This window comes from Rana temporaria, chromosome 9 (genome assembly GCF_905171775.1).
Source record: "Rana temporaria chromosome 9, aRanTem1.1, whole genome shotgun sequence".
NCBI lineage: Eukaryota > Metazoa > Chordata > Amphibia > Anura > Ranidae > Rana > Rana temporaria.
The window spans coordinates 107965578-107985151 of record NC_053497.1 but is presented as its reverse complement, the minus strand read 5'-3'; the positions used below and the strand labels follow the sequence as shown (position 1 = coordinate 107985151).

At 44.8% G+C, this 19574-nt stretch overlaps 1 protein-coding gene across 2 annotated transcripts in view; it reads right to left on the bottom strand.

Moving 5' to 3' along the window:
• The window catches only part of OLFM1 (olfactomedin 1), a 103857-nt gene that overhangs the window by 10412 nt on the left and 73871 nt on the right, over window positions 1-19574 (bottom strand). For both annotated transcript variants that reach the window (XM_040324094.1, XM_040324093.1), the window contains exon 5: window positions 2725-2831. In XM_040324094.1, coding sequence (XP_040180028.1) covers window positions 2725-2831 — 107 coding nt within the window. The remainder of the gene's footprint in view (window positions 1-2724; window positions 2832-19574) is intronic.

Below are 19574 nucleotides of genomic sequence, written 5' to 3'. Positions count from 1 at the left end.
GCCATCGCAGAGGGAGCAGAAGATGAAACTACTGCGGGAGGCCTTGCAGAAGGGTCTGTGCAATGCGTTCCCAGAACCGGGGGGATTACCAAAACCTGGCCCTGGACAACGTCTTGCTGAGGCTTCGGTGAGTCAGAGAAGGAGCGGTGGAGAAGGTGGCCGTCTGACCGATGCGTTCAGACAATTTTTTAGTCCGCAGCCCCAAGGTCTGACCGGTTCCAGCAACCATCGCCAGCGTCTGCTTTACATGGTCCGAGAATACCTAGCGGCAAGATCCGACTTGGACACCTTCCCCACGGAAAATCCTCTGGCTTACTGGGTCTTGAGGATGGATCACTGGCCAGAGCTTGCACAGTACGCAATTGAGCTACTGGCTTGCCCTGCATCCAGTGTTCTTTCAGAACGTACATTCAGTGCTGCTGGAGGCTTTGTGACCGATCACAGGGTACGCCTCTCCACCGACTCTGTTGATCGACTGACCTTCATCAAAATGAATCAGGCTTGGATCAACACCGGCTACCAAGCACCTGATGCTGATGTTACTGAATAAGAATTTTGTGTTGAAATATCAGATCCCTTTGAGACTGCTGTTGCTGAGTGACTGTCCTGTTGTGCTGCTGATGGAATATCCTTCTCCTCCTCACTTTTCATGCTGTTAGCTAGTAAGAAATTTAGTTTTTCTGTGCTCCGCCACCAGTGCCTAAGGCCTAATTTTTCTGCCCCTGTTTAACAGGGGCGCCTAATAACAATTTTTGATGCAATACTTTGCACATGGCCTAAGGCCTAATTTTTGTGCCCCTGTGTAACAGGGGCGTCTAATAACAATTTTTGATGCAATACTTTGCACGTGGCTCCTTGTTGCGCTCCAATTACAGATATTGGGAGGGGTTGCAGTGTTATGTTGCGCCTAATAACAATTTTGGATGCAATACTTTGCACGTGGCCTAAGGCCTAAGGCCTAATTTTTCTGCCCCTGTGTAACAGGGGTGTCTAATAACAATTTTTGATGCAATACTTTGCATGTGGCCTAAGGCCTAAGGCACAATTTTTGTGCCCCTGTGTAACAGGGGCGTCTAATAACAATTTTTGATGCAATACTTTGCACGTGGCATAAGGCACAATTTTTGTGCCCCTGTGTAACAGGGGCGCCTAATAACAATTTTTGATGCAATACTTTGCACGTGGCTCCTTGTTGCGCTCCAATTACAGATATTGGGAGGGGTTGCAGTGTTATGTTGCGCCTACGGACACATTTTTATGCCCCTGTGTAACAGGGGCACCTAATAACAATTTTTGATGCAATACTTTGCACGTGGCTCCTTGTTGCGCTCCAATTACAGATATTGGGAGGGGTTGCAGTGTTATGTTGCGCCTATGGACACATTTTTATGCCCCTGTGTAACAGGGGCACCTAATAACAATTTTTGATGCAATACTTTGCACGTGGCTCCTTGTTGCGCTCCAATTACAGATATTGGGAGATTAGCAGTGTTATGTTGCGCCTACGGACACATTTTTATGCCCCTGTGTAACAAGGGCGCCTAATAACAATTTTTGATGCAATACTTTGCACGTGGCTCCTTGTTGCGCTCCAATTACAGATATTGGGAGGGGTTGCAGTGTTATGTTGCGCCTACGGACACATTTTTATGCCCCTGTGTAACAAGGGCGCCTAATAACAATTTTTGATGCAATACTTTGCACGTGGCTCCTTGTTGCGCTCCAATTACAGATATTGGGAGGGGTTGCAGTGTTATGTTGCACCTACGGACACATTTTATGCCCCTGTGTAACAAGGGCGCCTAATAACAATTTTTGATGCAATACTTTGCACGTGGCTCTTTGTTGCGCTACAATTACAGATATTGGGAGGGGTTGCAGTGTTATGTTGCGCCTACGGACACATTTTTATGCCCCTGTGTAACAGGGGCACCTAATAACAATTTTTGATGCAATACTTTGCACGTGGCTCCTTGTTGCGCTCCAATTACAGATATTGGGAGGGGTTGCAGTGTTATGTTGCGCCTACGGACACATTTTTATGCCCCTGTGTAACAAGGGCGCCTAATAACAATTTTTGATGCAATACTTTGCACGTGGCTCTTTGTTGCGCTACAATTACAGTATGTTTGAGGGGTGCCCTTTTTTCTACAATTTTGCTTTCCCAAAAAGATAATGCCACCCCCCCACCACCCCTAAAATAATCGAGATATTGTTCCCACACAGCACGTGCGCAACCAGTATTAAATTACTTTGTTCTTATAATAATTTAATGTTGTGCAGGGACATTTCTAAACATGTGCCACTACTAGAGACACACAGCAGGTGTGATATTTGAAGGAATTTTTCATTTTTTTTTTTCACTTTAAACATCATTAAAATCGCTGCTCCGCAAAAACGTCAGTTTTTAAAATATTTTTTTCGATTGATACATGTTCCCTGGGGCAAGACCCGGGTTCTGAAAGACGTTTACCAACATTAAATTGAATATTGGTCTTTAAAATGATCGTTTTTGAATTCGAACGTTCGAGTCCCATAGACTTCAATGGGGTTCTAAATGTTCGCGCGAACCCGCGGTCTGTTCGAACGTTCTGATGCGAACCGAACCCGGGTATGTTCGGCTCATCCCTAGTGGTAGACATGTACTTTTCCTTATTGACAAATTGATAGTTCAGGTGTTTGGGAAGACTAGTGAGATTGAGTCAGGAAACATGCATTGCTTACCCTGTTATCTCCTTCTGGTGCCAGTGGGTCAGTCATCCACGAGCCAAACCTGGACCCAGATGTCTTCATTGTGACTGGTTCACTGATTCCGGTCAACTTACCACAGGCTGCAAAATACAAAGTTACAAATTAGTTCTGTCCTGGTGCCGTTATCACTGATGTACATAACATTTACAAATCTTAATTATTAAACTACATTTTCTGCATTTTTTGCATTGTTGTGTATTGCTCTTTTTCATAGTATATGGCCACTAATAAGTTTTCCTTTAAGTTTTGAGAGTGAAAGAGTGGAAGGGATAGAACCCCTACTGGATTTTATTGATATCCAGGACTCCTTTGGAGAAATTTCCCCTCACTTTTTGTTTACTAGAAAGTGAGGGTAAATCTCCAACGACAACAAGTGCCAAGAGACAAATTCAAAGGTTTAATGTATGTCTTTAAGTGTAGGTATAGCCATTTTTTGTTTTGGATAGTGTGGAGACATGTACAAACCCTGCATGCAAGATGGGGGGCAATTTCCATCTTAGATGTCACCAGAAAAGGTGTCCCCATTAGAGGATCTACATTCCCTGTGTTTTTCTGGTGACAACACAACATTTTCTAGGATTTCAATTTCCTTTAGGACTCAATGACAATCATCACCAGGATGAAAAAAAAAAAAAAACACTCCAGCGCTCAATCATAGTGCTGCATAAGATAATTAGGTACGCAATGCTTCTTCAGGTGCAGCCCTCCACAGATTGGGAAATCGCTAGTCACCTGTAAAATACACACACGGGAGGGCGCAACTCCTCGTGCATTACCACCACATAATTTATTGAATTCCAAACAACAAATGGATACTCACAAAATCAACAGGCTTGTAACTCATATGTTTCAGCCTTGGGCGGTGAGTCCCATCATGAAAACATCAAATTAAAAAACTAACAAGTTTCGGGAGTCAAGCCCCCTTCCTCGGAGCCCTGAAACACTTTTCAGTAGTAGTAGCTTATTTGTTTGTGAGTATCAATTTGTTATTTGGAATTCAATAAATTGTGTGGTGGTAATGCACGAGGCGTTGTGCCCTCTTGTGTGTGTTTTTTGGCAGTTAACAGAGAAACAGACAGCAATAAAAACTTGACAGAAGCTTTCCTTCCTACTCTATCCAAAATGTGAAATACAAAAAACGCTCTTTCTACACATACACTTCAAAACACAGGAAAATGCACCTGAAAAACATGACAGCCTGAAGACTGTTTAAAAAGTAGAAACATATAGAAGCAGGGGAAGAAGGTAGTCACCCTGATGTAGATGATGTTATGTTTATTTTGTTTTTGTTTGTTTTTTACAATAGATTTTTAGTAAAAGCTGCAACATTTATTTCCCTGTTTATGTCTTGAAAGATGTATTAATGGCTCATATCTTTGTAAGTACATCATCACTGAGATTTCATTAAGGCTCCAAAGTAGCATTAATTATTGAAAACCAGCAGTGATTGAGACGTGAGGAATAATCTCTACAGGGTGGGGTGGGGGATAGCATCTGGGAATAATCCACAATGCAAATCTTTGTTGGTCTCAGCAGCTGGATATAAAAAACGCAGGAGCAGAGCCAGAGAGGTGACCTGCATGATATTAAGTGTCACATCTGCGTCTTCCATTGGCGTCTCTCATCTCTTCTGTCACCAGATCTTTCTAGACTTAACTTAATTTTGTTGTACGTGAAGCTACTGCAGAGACAGACAGAACATTTTGAGGTTCTACAGATACCTGGAATATTGGGTTATGGGTAGGCCAGCAACTAATGAGGACAGACAGGATGCTGCAGATAAAGGTTGGCTGCATGTGGGAAGGAGCCATCCACAATTTGATTAGGATTTCTGCTGGCGTGGGGTTAATACTAGAGCGGTAAATCAGTAAATAAAAGTGACTCCATTGCCTATGGAGGACAGTTCTGGATTGAAGGCCAGACCCTCCCAAGAAGATTTTAGGTTTGTGTGGTCACTGCTGCCCGGCAGGGCATTACAAAGGCAGCTGCTGGCATCACCCTACTCTAATAAGACTGACACCTTTATTAAATAAGACACATAGAGCTAGATTCAGAGACATTTGCATATCTTTAGGCGGGCGTAGCGCATCTCATATGCGCTACGCCGACGTAACTTAGAGAGGCAAGTACTGTATTCACAAAGGACTTGCTCCCTAAGTTACGGCGGCGTAGTGTAAATGGGCCGGCATACGCCCACGTAATTCTAATTTGGAAGGAGGTGGGCGTGTTGTATTACAATGAGCCGTAACCCCATGCAAATCGTGGACGTATCCCAGTGCGCATGCTCAGAATCAAGTCGGATAGAATGCCTAAGATACGTCAAACACTGCCTACGACGTGAACGTAACTTACGCATAGTCCTATTCACGTACGACTTACGTAAACAACGTAAAATTCGACGGCTGTTCCGACGTCCATACCTTAACATTGGCTGCGCCTCATATAGCAGGGGTAACTTTACGCCGGTTGTACGCCTTACGTAAACAGCTAATATTGATGCGCCGGCCGCACGTACGTTTGTGAATCGGCGTATTTAGCTCATTTACATATTCTACGCGTAAATCTACGGAAGCACCCCTAGCGGCCAGCGTAAATATGCACCCTAGATACGACGGCGTACTAACACTTACGTCGGTCGGATAAGGCAGAAAATCAGGCGTATCTTGTTCCCTGAATACCACGCATAGATACGACAGTGCATCCTTTAACTTACGCGGCGTATCAATAGATACGCCGGCGTAAAATGTCTCTGAGTCTAACTCATAGTTTACAGGGGAAAGGCCATCACAGGAGAGAGAGATTACATGAAGTGTGATCCAACCCATTAGTGTCCACTCAAAAATATATTTTTTTGTGGGGTTTGGCTTGGGAACAAATCATAATAAACATATAATATAAATGTCTGAATGTTAGTTTTAAATGTACAAGTTTCTAAAAGATATATATTTGCTCATTTAAAGAACACACCAGCCCTCTTGTGGCAGTGCAATGTGTTTTTACAAAGCAATGCACTTCTTTTTCTTTTTAAACTAATTGTCACAAAATTACATTTCATCCAACTTTATGCTGCTGTGAGGTGAGGTGTAAAAATGCACCACAACACACATAAATGTGGTGGTATGGTATGACCCGGGCACATTATTTTCTATGTGCCCTTGAGAAAAGTGAGCCCAAAGAGCTAAAAGTCCTATCCACGGCCTGACCTAATGCTGGCAAATGGGAATGGGCTCAAGCATATTTGGGATCCCACCTGTCCAATCCCACCAGGATGCACTGCACACGCTTATCACAGGCAGTGAGACATTTGGTGTGCAGCGTTGGTTTCCTGGCGGGGTCGGGCAGGTGGGTTTCCAAACATACCCAAGCCCACCTCTACTGGCAAACATGCCATTAGTTTCTGTGTGTCAATAACAATATCAAATAAAGCCCCATTGATAGTAGGAGTTCCTTAACGGTCTTGTAGAATTATAAAAATGGCATGTGCAGTAGAGCCCCAACATTTTCAAGAGAACCTGAAAATATATAGCTATATAATAAAGCAACTGTCCTCCCCATCCTTTCTTCACTGACTCCAAACTAGTATGCAGCTCAGGAGTTCCAGTTTCAATCAGTCAGGGTCATTTTACAAATCCTGGAGCATGCACCTTAAAAAACAAGTTGGCAATGGCAGCTCCCATATTTATATTTGACCAGGTTCTCTTTATTGTCCTATCAGTTCTTCAGCAGGGTATTATTCCTTTACACTTGCTTCAACTTTAACACACATTAAATCGCCTACAGCTTCAACATGCTTTTTTGAAGCTTTAACCACTTGCCAACTGGCTCACGCCGATATACATTAGTATCAGGGGTCAAGTCCTGGGGAAAAAAGTGTGGGAACTCCCACCCAAGATTCACTCCCCCACCAAAAAAAAATAAAAAATGATACGCTCATATGCATAATTACTAAACCGCATGTTTTTTTTTTTTTTTTGATCCACTGTACCTTAGTAATCCTTTATGTTACTGGCCGCTTCCTGTATATGGATTCATCAGGTAGTGTGCGGGAATTCCGTCACTTCCTCGATGTCGCAGTGTTGCTTCTTTCTAAATCCCGCGATAACTCGTGGCAGACCTCTGCAATGTCTCCTGGGAACAATGACAAAAGCTCCCAGGAGACATTGCGGCATCGAGGAAGTGGCGGAATACCCGCACACTACTCGATGAATCCATATACAGGAAGCAGCCAGTAACATAAAGCATTACTAAGGTTCGCCTGCCCCTGACAGTGACTCGAGCTGGGCATCGCCGCTTAGTGAAGGATTGGCTCGGGCGGCTTGGCTGCTCTCAGCTGCTCTAGTCCTGCAAAGGGAACGGAGTTCCTGCTGTGAAAAAAGTGCAGGAACTCCGTTCCCACAGAATTTGAGCCCTGATTAGCATAGTGACACTGCTGCGCAAATCGCCGTACCCAATATGATGGCTCCTTTAAGAGCTGTAGCAGGCACCCGCTGCACAAAGGGGAACCTGATGCGCATGGCTGGCAGGCGCGATTGCCGTGGGCATGAGAGCCAGAGCGGGGATTTGTGTGTGTAAACACACAAATCCCTGTTCTGACAGAGAAGGAGAGACAGATCGTCTTGTCCTACTAAGTAGGAACAACGATCTGGCTCCTCCTCTGGTCAGTCCCATACCCTCACAGTTAGAAACACATGAGGGAGCACATTTAACCCCTTGATCGCCCCCTAATGTTAACCTCTTCCCTGCCAGTGACATTTGCACAGTAATCAGTGCATTTTTATAGCACTGATCGCTGTATAATTGTTGTACCAAAAAAGTGTCAAAGTCCTGATTAAAAATCGCTGATCGATGCCATTACTAGTAAAAAAAAAAAATAATAATAATAAAAACGCCGTTAATCTATTCCCTTTTTGTAGATGCTATAAATTTTGCGTAGACCAATCAATATATGCTTATTGCGATTTTTTTTACCAAGAATATTTTTTTTGGGGGGGATATTTATTATAGCAAAAAGTTAAAAATATTGTTTTTTTTTAAAAATGTACGTATTTTTTTGTTTATAGTGCAAAAAATAAAAAACACAGAGGGGATCAAATACCACCAAAAGAAAGCTCTATTTGTAGGGAAAAAAAGACGTCAATTTTATTTGGGTACAACTTCGCCCAACCGCGCAATTATCAGTTAAAACGACGCACTGCCGTATAGCAAAAAATGGCCCAGTCAGGAAGTGGGTAAATCCATCCAGGGCTGAATTGGTTAATGAAGCTTGGCAAATGCCCGGTATGTATGTTTTGGTTTTCTATTTATTTAAAAGGGGAAGGGATAATAATGTAATCAATTAAAAGTGAAACAAAGCTAACCCTGAATTAAAGCTCTTCTTCTGCTGCAGGTGCGGTAAGGCCTGATTCACACCTATGCATTTTTGCGCTTTTTGCATTTTGCAGATTTGCACTACAGAACGTGTTCCATAGGAAACCATGGTAAATGGACTGTAGTGCAAATCTGCAAAAAGCACTACAAATACATAGTTGTGAATCAGACCTTACCGCACCTGCAGCAGAAGAAGAGCTTTAATCACTTGAGACCCGCGATATAGACGAAAGACGTCCACAGCGCGGCTCTCAAGTGCCGGGTGGACGTCCTGCTATTTACATTCCCTGCGAGCGCCGCTGGGGGCGCGCAGCGGGGAAACACTGTGCCCGGCGCATCGATGGGAAGCTGATGCGCGTGCCTGGTGGCCGGGATGTCCGCCTGGTTTCCGTGATCGGCGGTGACAGCAGGGACGTGGAGCTCTGTGTGTAAACACAGAGCTCCACGTACTGTCAGGGAGAGAGGAGACCGATGCTGTGTCCCATGTACATAGGGACACAGCATCGGTCACCTCCATCAGTCAGTCCCCCTCCACACACAGTTAGAACACACCCAGGGAATACATTTAACCCCTTCCTCACCCCCTAGGGTTAACCCCTTCCCTGCCAGTCACATTTATACAGTAATTAGTGCATTTTTATAGCACTGATCGCTGTATAAATGTGAATGGTCCCAAAATTGTGTGAAAAGTGTCCGATATGTCCGCGGCAAAATCGCAGGCCTGACAAAAAAAAATTGCAGATCGTCGCCATTACTAGTAAAAAATAAAAAAAAAATCATAAATCTATCCCCTATTTTGTAGGCGCTATAACTTTTGCGCAAACCAATCAATATACGCTTATTGCGTATTTTAACAAAAATATGTAGAAGAATGCGTTTTGGCCTAAACCGAGGAACATTTTTATTTTTTTATTTTTTAAATTGGGATATTATTATAACAAAAAGTAAAAAATTTTGTTTTTTTTTTTCAAAATTTTCTGTCTTTTTTTGTATATAGCGCAAAAAAATAAAAACCGCAGAGGTGATCAAATACCACCAAAAGAAAGCTCTATTTGTGGGAAAAAAACGATAAAAATATAATTTGGGTACAGTGTTGTATGACCACGCAATTGTCATTCAAAATGCGTCAGCGCTGAAAGCTGAAACTTGGTCTGGGCAGCAAGGGGGTTTAAGTGCCCAGTAATGAAGTGGTTAAATCAGGGTTAGCTTTGCTTCACTTTTAATTGATTACATTATTATTCCTTCCCCTTTGAAAGAAATAGAAAACCAAAACATACATACAGGGCATTTGCCAAGCTTCATTAAGCACTTCAGCCCTGCATGGATTTACCCACTTCCTGACTAGGCCATTTTCACACCTATGCAGGTTGCAGCTTGCATATTCCAGGTGCATTTTGCATTTTTCAGTACACATTTTTGATCCATTGAAGCCTATGGAACCAAAAACCAGAAATCAATTCCTGGCCCTTTCCATAAAATGCACAGATGTGAACTACATCCATAGGAAACCATGTTAAAAGTACTGTAGTGTGTGTCTTCAAAACTGAAAACGCACTAAAAAATGCATAGGTGTGAACCAGGCCTGAAGGACTTGTATGGGGGCTTTGGAGAAGCGTTGAAGCAAGATAAAAGCCACAGAGGGTAACATTTTTGAAGTAAAGCAAACACAACAGTGTGAACAGGACTGTAAGGTAATCATTTTATTTAGCCCCCTTTCATTCTGGGGCGTTAGTGGTGCTTTTTCTGCTGTTATAGCGGCGCTTTTTGGCCGCTATCGAAGTGCTTTTAACTGGAAGCGGCCTGCAGAAAAAGAGTTAATAGCGCCCGTGTTGCGGAGCTGCCGAAGCACTTTGCAGGTGCTTCAGCAGGGCTGCCCATTCATTTTAATGGGCAGGGGCAGTGGAGGAGAAGTGTATACACCGCTCCCCCACACCCACCGTCCCAAAGATGCTGCTTGCATTTTTTTTTTCTGTCCTGCAAGCGCCCTGCCCCAGTGTGAAAGCACTGGGGCTTTCACACTGGGGTGGCTTAAGAGGATATTTTTTACTATTTTTAGCGATAAAATACCTGAAAAGCGTGTGAAAGGGGTCCTAGTGACAGCTGCTTTGTTTGGCATTTAGAGTGCTTTAAACACAAGTGTGTCAAACATGATGTCTTGAGGCAAGTGTAAACAAACCTTTACAGTAAAGCAAAGAAAAAGTATAGGCAAAATTTGTAGTTTTATTTTCTGCCCCTGTTTGTGTATTTCATATGTTTTGTGTGGCCATGTATGAAGACTACACTGCCTTCCAGACTCAAGCTGCAATTAGGCAGCTATCTGCATCTCCACATGTGGACATTACACAGGTTCTGGGCTGATGAGGCCAGGTGAGTCAGGGACTTCAGCTAATCATCTCACAGGTTCAGTCAGGGAGATGTGTGTGAGACCACAAACTGAGCCGTGTCCTTCACATGTACAGAATGTATGTGCCATATAGGCAAACAACTAGGGTGACACTTCCTTTGTGCCATACAGCTTCCGACCTGGATATCGCCACTGTGTCTCTAAAGGTAATTTATGAATTATCACATTTGTAAGCATTGTGTTTCCTTGCTGTTGTTTTGGTCCTACCTATGTATCAATATTTTTTCTCTGAGTTTGTATTGTTGTTACTCAGTAACTGGAGTTTCTCTGAGTTTTGCATTCTGTGGGTATGTTGTCACCTCATTGTGGGTTCTGTGCCTTCACTCTGGTGATTGGTGTGTAGCTCCCTCTTCAATATAGCATCCCATTCATTTCAATGGGCTTCCCTACCTGCAGAAACATGGGGAACCTATTTTTAAAATTACCTCACATGTGAAAATGTGGGTGTTTTGCTGTTATGTGGGGTGCCATTAAGAATTAATGGCACCCCCTCATGTCTCTTGCATAACAGGAATGTATGCAATTATGTGTCCATCCCGACCTGCCATAATGTGAGCATAGCCTAATTCCACAATTGTCCCTTGTTTAATCTAATATATAGCCCTCTGAAATCATTATTTCACTGCAAAAGGCATTATATTTCACCAAACCAGTGTTTCTCAGTCCTCAAGGCGCCCCAACAGGTCATGTTTTCAGGATTTTCCTCAGATGAAATGGCTGTGATAATTACTAAGGCTGGGTTCACACTACTACACTACTTTCATCCTACTTTGCTCGGTGTTCAATGTTTCCCTATGAGAGCGTCTTGTAGTGTCCTACATAAGTCGGTCTGACTTTGAAAATGCTCCCTGTACTACTTTTGATCCTACTTCAGGCCCATTGAATATCATTGAAGTCGGACCAAAGTAGTATCCTGTTCATGAAAGTAGGATGGATGTAGGACCAATGTAGGACCAATGTAGCAGAGCAAAGTAGGATGAAAGTAGTGTAGTAGTGTGAACCCAGCCTTCGGCAGTGAAACTGATCAAATCACCTGTGCAAAATAATGGAAATCCTGAAAACATGACCTGTTGGGGCGCCTTGAGGACTGGAGTTGAGAAACACTGCACTAAACTGTTACAATTGTTCCTATCACACTGTTGGATATTTGAGAACGCCAATAAAAAAAACGTTTTCTTTCCTTCTAGTTTTAACTAGAATAAAGAAGGGTGAGGATTTCTGCAGGTTTTTGTTTCTGTGTCCTGAGTTTGCCTCTCACAGGGGCAGATCCACAAAGCGAGTACGCCGGCGTATCTACTGATACGCCGGTTTACTTTCAAATTTCCCGCGTCGTATCTTTGTTTTGAATCCTCAAAACAAGATACAACGGCATCTGGGTTAGATCCGACAGGCGTACCTCTTCGTACGCCTTCGGATCTAAGATGCAATTTTTCGGCGTCCGCTGGGTGGCGTTCACGTCGTTTTCCGCGTTGAGTATGCAAATTAGCTATTTCCGACTATCCACGAACGTACGAGCGGCCGTTGCATTCTTTTACGTCGTCTCTAGTTGGCTTTTTCCGGCGTAAAGTTAAAGCTGCTGTTTCGTGGCGTATTTTTTTTCGTTTGCGTAAGTCGTCCGTGAATCGCGGGATGGACGTTATTTACGTCCAAGTCAAAACAATGACGTCCTTGCGACGTCATTTCGCGCAATGCACGGCGGGAAATTTAGGGACGGCGCATGCGCAGTTCGTTCGGCGCGGGGACGCGCTTCATTTAAATAAAACACGCCCCCTACCTGCCCAATTTGAAATCTGCGCCCTTACGCCGCGAGAGATACACTACGCCGCCGTAACTTATGGCGCAAATTCTTTGTGGATTCAAAGCTACAAAAAGTAAGTTACAGCGGCGTAGCGTATGTCACATACGCTGCGCCCATGCAATTCTTTCTGGATCTGCCCCACAGTCTGTTGTGTCACGGGCAGGAAGTGAGCTGAATCTCTCTTACATTGACACAGGCAGCAAAACTGTACTCTGTCAATGGGTCTGAGAAGATTTCAGATTTCCTGTAATATCCCTGCGCCATCACATAGGCAGCGGTGACCAATCAGAACCCGCATAGCCTGTCCTCTTAGTGGGGAAGAAGACGCTTGAATGCTGAGGAGATTTATACGCTGTGAAGCGGCTATAGCAGGGCTCAGAACGGGAGATCATCACGCTGCAAGTCAGTGGGACTAGGGGTGAGGAGGGGGTCCTGTGTAAGTTCACCTTACAAATTTTTCTGTAAAGGTGAGCTTACACTTTAAGGACTGCCCCACGCAGATATACTGCAGCAGGGTTGCCCCCCTGCGTGACATCACGTACAGATACGTGATTTTGTGCAGTGGGACTAGGGAGCATGCCGCCGGGGACCCCCTCCCGCAGTGATTGGACACAGCCGATCGCTCACAGGAGAGGCAGAACAGGGGTCTGCCTATGTAAACAGGGCAGACCGCCGTTCTGTGAGGGAGAAGACAGTGGGAAGAGACGGCGGGAAGGAAAAGACAACTGGAAGTGATGGCGGGAAGGAGAAGACGACTGGAAGTGATGGCGGGAAGGAGAAGATGACTGGAAGTGAGGACGGGAAGAAGAAGACGTCTGGAAGTGACAGCGGGAAGGGGAAGACGACTGGAAGTGACGGCGGGAAGGAGATGACATCTGGAAGAGACGGCGGGAAGGAGAAGACGACTGGAAGAGACGGCGGGAAGGAGAAGATGGCGGGAAGGAGAAGATGACGGGAAGAGACGGCTAGAGAAGACAGAACTGCTATTAAAGGAATTTTGGTGAGTGGGTAGGGGTACGGTGTACCCGATACCCATTCATGTGGGGGGAGGACAGGATATGGGGGCCCCCGCAGACCCCAGCAACCACTGGCTAGGTTTGTCAGAAAGTGAATTTAAAGGGCAGTGCGTTTAACCACTTCCATACAGGGCACTTATACACCTTCCCGCCCAGACCAATTTTTAGCTTTCAGTGCTGTTGCACTTTGAATGACAATTGCGCGGTCATGATGAGGTGGCATTGATGGGCACTAATATGAGGCACTGATGGGCGGCACGGATAGGCGGCACGGATAGGCGGCATGGATGGGCACTGATAGACGTGATTGGATACGGCTGATCACGTGGTAAAGAGTCTCCGTGAGAGACTCTTTACCTAAATCGGTGTTGCGGGGTGTCAGACTGACACCCTGCAACAACGATCGCCGCGATGCGCGCCGCCGGGGGCGCGCAGCGGCTCAATATCCTGAGGACGTCATATGACGTCTACTCAGGATATTGAAACCACTTTGCCGACGTCAATCTGTCATCGGGCGGCAAGTGGTTAAAGAGAAAAGAAACGTAAAACACAAAATGTATGAAATACGCTTGTTTAAAAATGCAAAATGTACTGAAAAAGTGCCTGAATAACGCATCAAGCGCAGCCGCATAGATGTGAACCTAGACTTAAAAAAAACATTCATCTCCAGTTTGTAAATGTTGAACAGGAATCCTAATGGGAGTGTTGGTTGGCCACTTTAACCACTTCCCGCGTGGTCAATAGTAAATTGACTTCCGGGAAGTGGTTGTGTTATCCTGACTGGACGTCTATTGACGTCCAGCAGGATAACATGCCAGCGCTTTCCCGTGGGGGCGCGCAGCGCTGTAATGCGGGTGTCAGTCTGACACCCTGCATCTCCAATCTCGGTAAAGAGCCTTTTTTTGGTCTTTTTTTAGTTGTTGCGCAAAAAAAAATAATCACAGAGGTAATCAAATACCACCAAAAGAAAGCTCTATTTGTGGGAACAAAATTAAAAAAAAATTTTTGGGTACAGTTTAGCACGACCGCGCAATTGTCATTTAAAGTGCGGCAGCACTGAAAGCTGAAACTTGGCTTGGGCAGGAAGGTGCATAAGTGTCTGGTATGGAAGTGGTTAAACAAGCTGCTAACAAGCTTTACAACCTTTTTGAAGCATGTTCAAAGTCTGATAGCAGCTTGTTTAAAAAGGAAATTCACATTCCCATTAGGATCTGTATTCAGCATTTACAAACTGGAGCTGAATAGTAAGAGGCGCTGTTCACACTGAAGCTCAAGGCTGCATTCACACCTGAGCAATTTGTCGCCTGAAGCACGACGCTCAAATACGCTAGAGAATACATTATACCCTATGGAGATGGCTCAAACAAGTTCCGGACTATTTTTTGTCGCGCGTATCGGGCAGTTTGGGCGTATTTGAGCGTTTCCACTTCCCAAAGAAAGTAATGGAAATGCTCGATTCAAGCGACTTGCGCGACAACGAGCGTTTGCTATGGGGGTTCTCTTCGCTTTAATCAATAGAACTTTTCACCCAGGCAGAAGATTAAAAAAATCTACCAACATAGCAACAAGTGATGAAAAGATGATAATTTTTCCTATTGGCTAAAATAAAAAACGTCGAAGTACAAAAAAGTCGCACGACGCTGTATGCAAACGCGCAAATTAGCATGAATACGCCCGACCCTCAGGTGTGAATGCAGCCTCAGTGAAATAGGCCTTATTCACACAGAGCTTCTATTATGTACTTTTTTATTTTATTTTTAATAAAATGCTAACAAGATTATACAATTCCTGTAAAAGTATGTCCGTTCAGGACTGATTGTTGGGCATTGCAATGGATTTCCAGTTTTGCTGACATTATCATGTGGTGTTGGCTGAATGAAATGTCATTATAAATAATTCATAGTTCTCTGTGCTTTGTGCCAACCGGAGGGATCTAATCTCTGCCCGCCAGGGTGCCATATTACTATTCTGCAATGCTGCTTGAAAGGCAGCCTCACCATGGTGTGCCCATCCACCCACCTCAAGCTTACATCCATGTGTGTGTGTGTGCACACATGTAATCTATACATTATGTCAATATTTACACATGGACCAATCTGTCCAGCAAAAATGGGTTGGAAAAAACTTCAACACTACCAGGGAGATCAACAGCAAGATTTGATGCTCCGGCTTAATGCCGCTGACATTAATCAATGTATTCGGACAGTGCCAGGCCCCACTGTCGGGATACAATGTCCTTGTGGGGTTTGTGGTAGAGAGAAATACTTTTTTTTTTTTTTTTTAAACCCCCTGGTGTCTGAATGGAAAAATACTGCTCTACTGCCAGCTCTAAAAACCCGGCCCAGTACTTTTGGTCTATGGATGACAACATTGCCTTTTTATGCTCAGGATTCAGGCAGCATTGTCACCCTTAAGGCTGGATTCACACCTTTGCGTTTTTTCTTTTAAATCAATGAAAACAAATCAGAACAAATATTCTGTTAGGACTTACAATGCTGCATGTAAAACCATCAGGATGCATATCAACATAAGTTAAACTGTTATGATGTGCATTGACATTCAGTACAAATTGCATAACAAAGGATGTTAAATGCTTCTTAAAGCGGATGTCCGCTCAAAAAAAATATTAAAAGCCAGCAGCTACAAATACTGCAGCTGCTGACTTTTAATATTAGGACACTTACCTGTCCTGGAGTCCAGCAGCGTCCGCAGCAGAGGACGAGCGATCGCTCGTCACCCTGCTGCTCCCCCCTCCATCCACGGTGAGGGAACCAGGAAGTGAAGTGATCCGGCTTCACTGCCCGGTTCCCTACGGCGCATGCGCGAATCGTGTTGCGCCCGTTGATTGGCTCCCGCTGTGTGCTGGGCGCCGAGTGTTTCCAGCACACAACGGGGGACGGACGGGATGTCAGAAAAAACCCGTCTTTTGCCCGTGACGTGTGGCCGGAAGTGGGTGCAAATACCTGTCTGCACCCCCCTCCCCCATGAAAGGTGTCAAATGTGACACCGGAGGGTACCGATCAGCGCAACTTCACTTTAGGGTGGAGATCCGCTTTAAGGCTGGTTTCACATCTATGCGAATTGGATGTGGCTGTCTCTGCATCCAATTCGCATGACAGGAGAATGTGACCGGCTCTCTATGGAGCCGGTACACATCTTTTATTTCCTCTGCGGAGCGGCCTGCACAGAAACGGTGTGTCTTTGGCTCAGTTTCAGGGTGGAATTCAGGCAAAAATTTGCCCCTGAATCATCCCTGAAACAGAGAACAGGGACACTAAAAACAATAAGAAAAACTGTCAGCGCAAAAGACTAGTGCATAACAAATGTAAATGGATATGGACAGAGGATAGATCTAAAAAACAGTCACAGTTCTTTAGTCCATATTCTAATATGTGGTAATAACCAGTCCTTTAAAGGAGAAGAGGAGAGGGATAGGAGGATGGTAGGCGGCAGCTGTCCTCAGAGAAAGTCGGCTCTGTAAGGGGAAGACAGGGGAACAAAACAGGAAGCGCCACCTAAGCCCAGAGGGCTTTCACACTGGAGTGGTGCGCTAGCAGGATGGTAAAAAAAAGTCCTGCTAGCAGCATCTTTGGAGCAGCGAAGGAGCGGTCTGTTTACCGCTCCTGCCCATTGAAATCAATGGGAAGCGCGGCCATACCACTGGCAAAGCGCCTCTGCAGGGGCACTTTGCGGGTGGTTTTAACCTGTTTTCGGCCGGTAGTGGGGGTTAAAAGCACCTTGCTAGTGGCCGAATACCCCTGCAAATACGACGGTTAAGTGACGCTAAAAATAGCGGCGCTTTACCGACACCCCCAGTGTGAAAGGGCCTAAGTGTTGCCGCTGGATTTGTTTACTATAATGACAAGTCACTGCCCGCACAGCCAGTGAATACCTGCGGTAATCGCTGCTGGACACACAAGTGAAGCCGTTGGCAACCTGTGGCTATAGTGAACCTGCAGCCACACTAACACAGCAGGATTCTTTGGCTTCTGCTACTACAGTTCGCACTGGCCTACCTTGCTGCTGTGAATGTAGCCTTATACTAGGCTTTATCTGCCTCCATGATGATGGGACACAACATATAGCCTCACCTGTCTCATTACCAATTTCCTGAAATTTTTCAGCTGGCAGATGACCCACCAAAAATAACCAGACTTAAATCAAACGGGTTTGAAAGAAGAGGCCCCTGATTTTTCTCTATGGCCTTGTGGCTTTTTCCTGTGTTGTGTCTGCTCGGCGATACGCTTCCAGCATCTGCTAATTTACTCTCCTTAGTCGGCTGCGCCAGTGAATTATCTCTCCTCTCATAATTCATCATCGCAGAACAAGATGCTTTATTTAGCACACAATGAGGACGGCACATTTATTTTTCCTTTTTGCCCATGTTGCTGTACCCTGAGATAGGAAGAAACCTGCTCATTTGCTTCTGTCCCCTAATACAATTCCGATAACGTGCTCTGAAACTGATTAAATCCTTCAGCATGGAAGGTAAATTATTCACTGGCTGAGCAGAATTTCAATGAATCGTAACAGAAGGAGAGGTATTTTCCAAACATGAGAGGAACGGCTCGGCCGCCTTGTTCTGTTACAAAGCGTTGTGAGATGGCTTAATCAGAGATGTGATTCATACTTTATAAAAGGGATAAACGCCTCAGATGGTCCACTGGGCACACAAAGCCTGAGCACTTTGGTCCTGAAGAATAGTAGCTACTCCAGTGTCATCTTAAGAGCATTATAGGCCCCAGGGCAATACAGTGCACTGGGGCCCTGTCTACACAATCACGCACGAGAATTTACTGACAAAAATCATAAAATTTACTGGCAGAACCACATTTTTTACTGCCACTGCAAAAAAAGTACCTAAAATTACAGTTTTCAGTGCCGAACAATGCAAATGTCAGTATTTAAACGATAAACATATAACTGGTGCTATTAGCAATGTGTTTAAGTTAAACAAAAGTAAAAAAAAATTGTCTTCATTGACATGAAGGTCAGGTTACTATAACCCAGCCAGCACAGAGTTTCCTCTTACATCAGAGTCTGCAGGATTCCCCCTTACAGTGAAAGGGAACTCTTATGTAAAGGGGAATGCTGCAGATCATGATCTAGGGGGGGAACTCTGATGTGGAGGGGGGCTCTGGTGACCAGAGACCACCTTATATCAGAGTCCACTGCTTTTTCTTTCCCACTTACATCAGGGTCCGCAGACTGAGTTCCCCCTTGCATTGTAAGGGGGAATCCTGCAGACTCTGATGTAAAGGGGAACTCTGATGTGGGGGGCACTCTGGTGACAAGAGACCACCTTCCGTAGAGTAAATGCACTAAGGTAAGGGGGGTCACTAATATAGGAGGGGGAACCTTTATATCAGTGCCCCCTTACATTTTTGCATTCACTCCCCCCTTATATCAGCAACCCCCCCGCACTCTTGGAGGACCGGATCTTCTCTGTGATTTCCGCAAACTGGGCATGGTCAGTTCTAACCCGTCACTCTCCACAATTTTTTACTGGGGTTGCTGGGCAGCCGGTGGGGCCCCCCAGGCAAGCGGGGCCCCCGGGCAACTGCCCAGCGTGCCCAATGGAAAAGATGGCCCTGAGCTACTCCTATATGGAAAGGTTTGCATTGCTTGTGATAACCTAGTTTATATTTTTCCTTCACTAGCAATACGACCATCCAAAGCCAATTGGCTGCAGGAATTATGCTGACTTTTTCTCAAATTTCTCAAATGGTGTGAGAAGCCTCAGTTGGAAGCTGCTGTTTTTTGAGTAGAATTGAAAGCTTTTCTGAATTTAAATTGCTATCCATATTTTTAACACCCATTATTTTGTGCTCCCTGGATAGGTTTACTTTAAGGCTACTATCACACTGGGGCGGGGGTGCGTTAGTGGTAAAGCTCCAATAGTTTTAGCAGCACTTTTCCGCCGCTAGCAGTGTGCTTTTATCCCCGGCTAGTGGCCGAAGAAAGGGTTAAAAGCGCCCGTGTTGCAGGCAGTGCTGCTGAAGCGTTTTGCAGGCACTTCGGCAGAGCTGCCCATTAATTTCAATGTGAAGGGTGTTTTGAGATCAGTGTATACTCCGCTCCCAAACATGCTGCTTACAGGACTTTTTTTCCTGTCCCCAAGCGCACTCAGGCTTTTACACTGGGGAGGGGTGAGAGGCGATTTTCAGGCCCGATCTAAAACGCCTGAAAAACGCCTCGGTGTGAAAGGGATCTTAAGGCTAAGTCCAACTTTTTATTA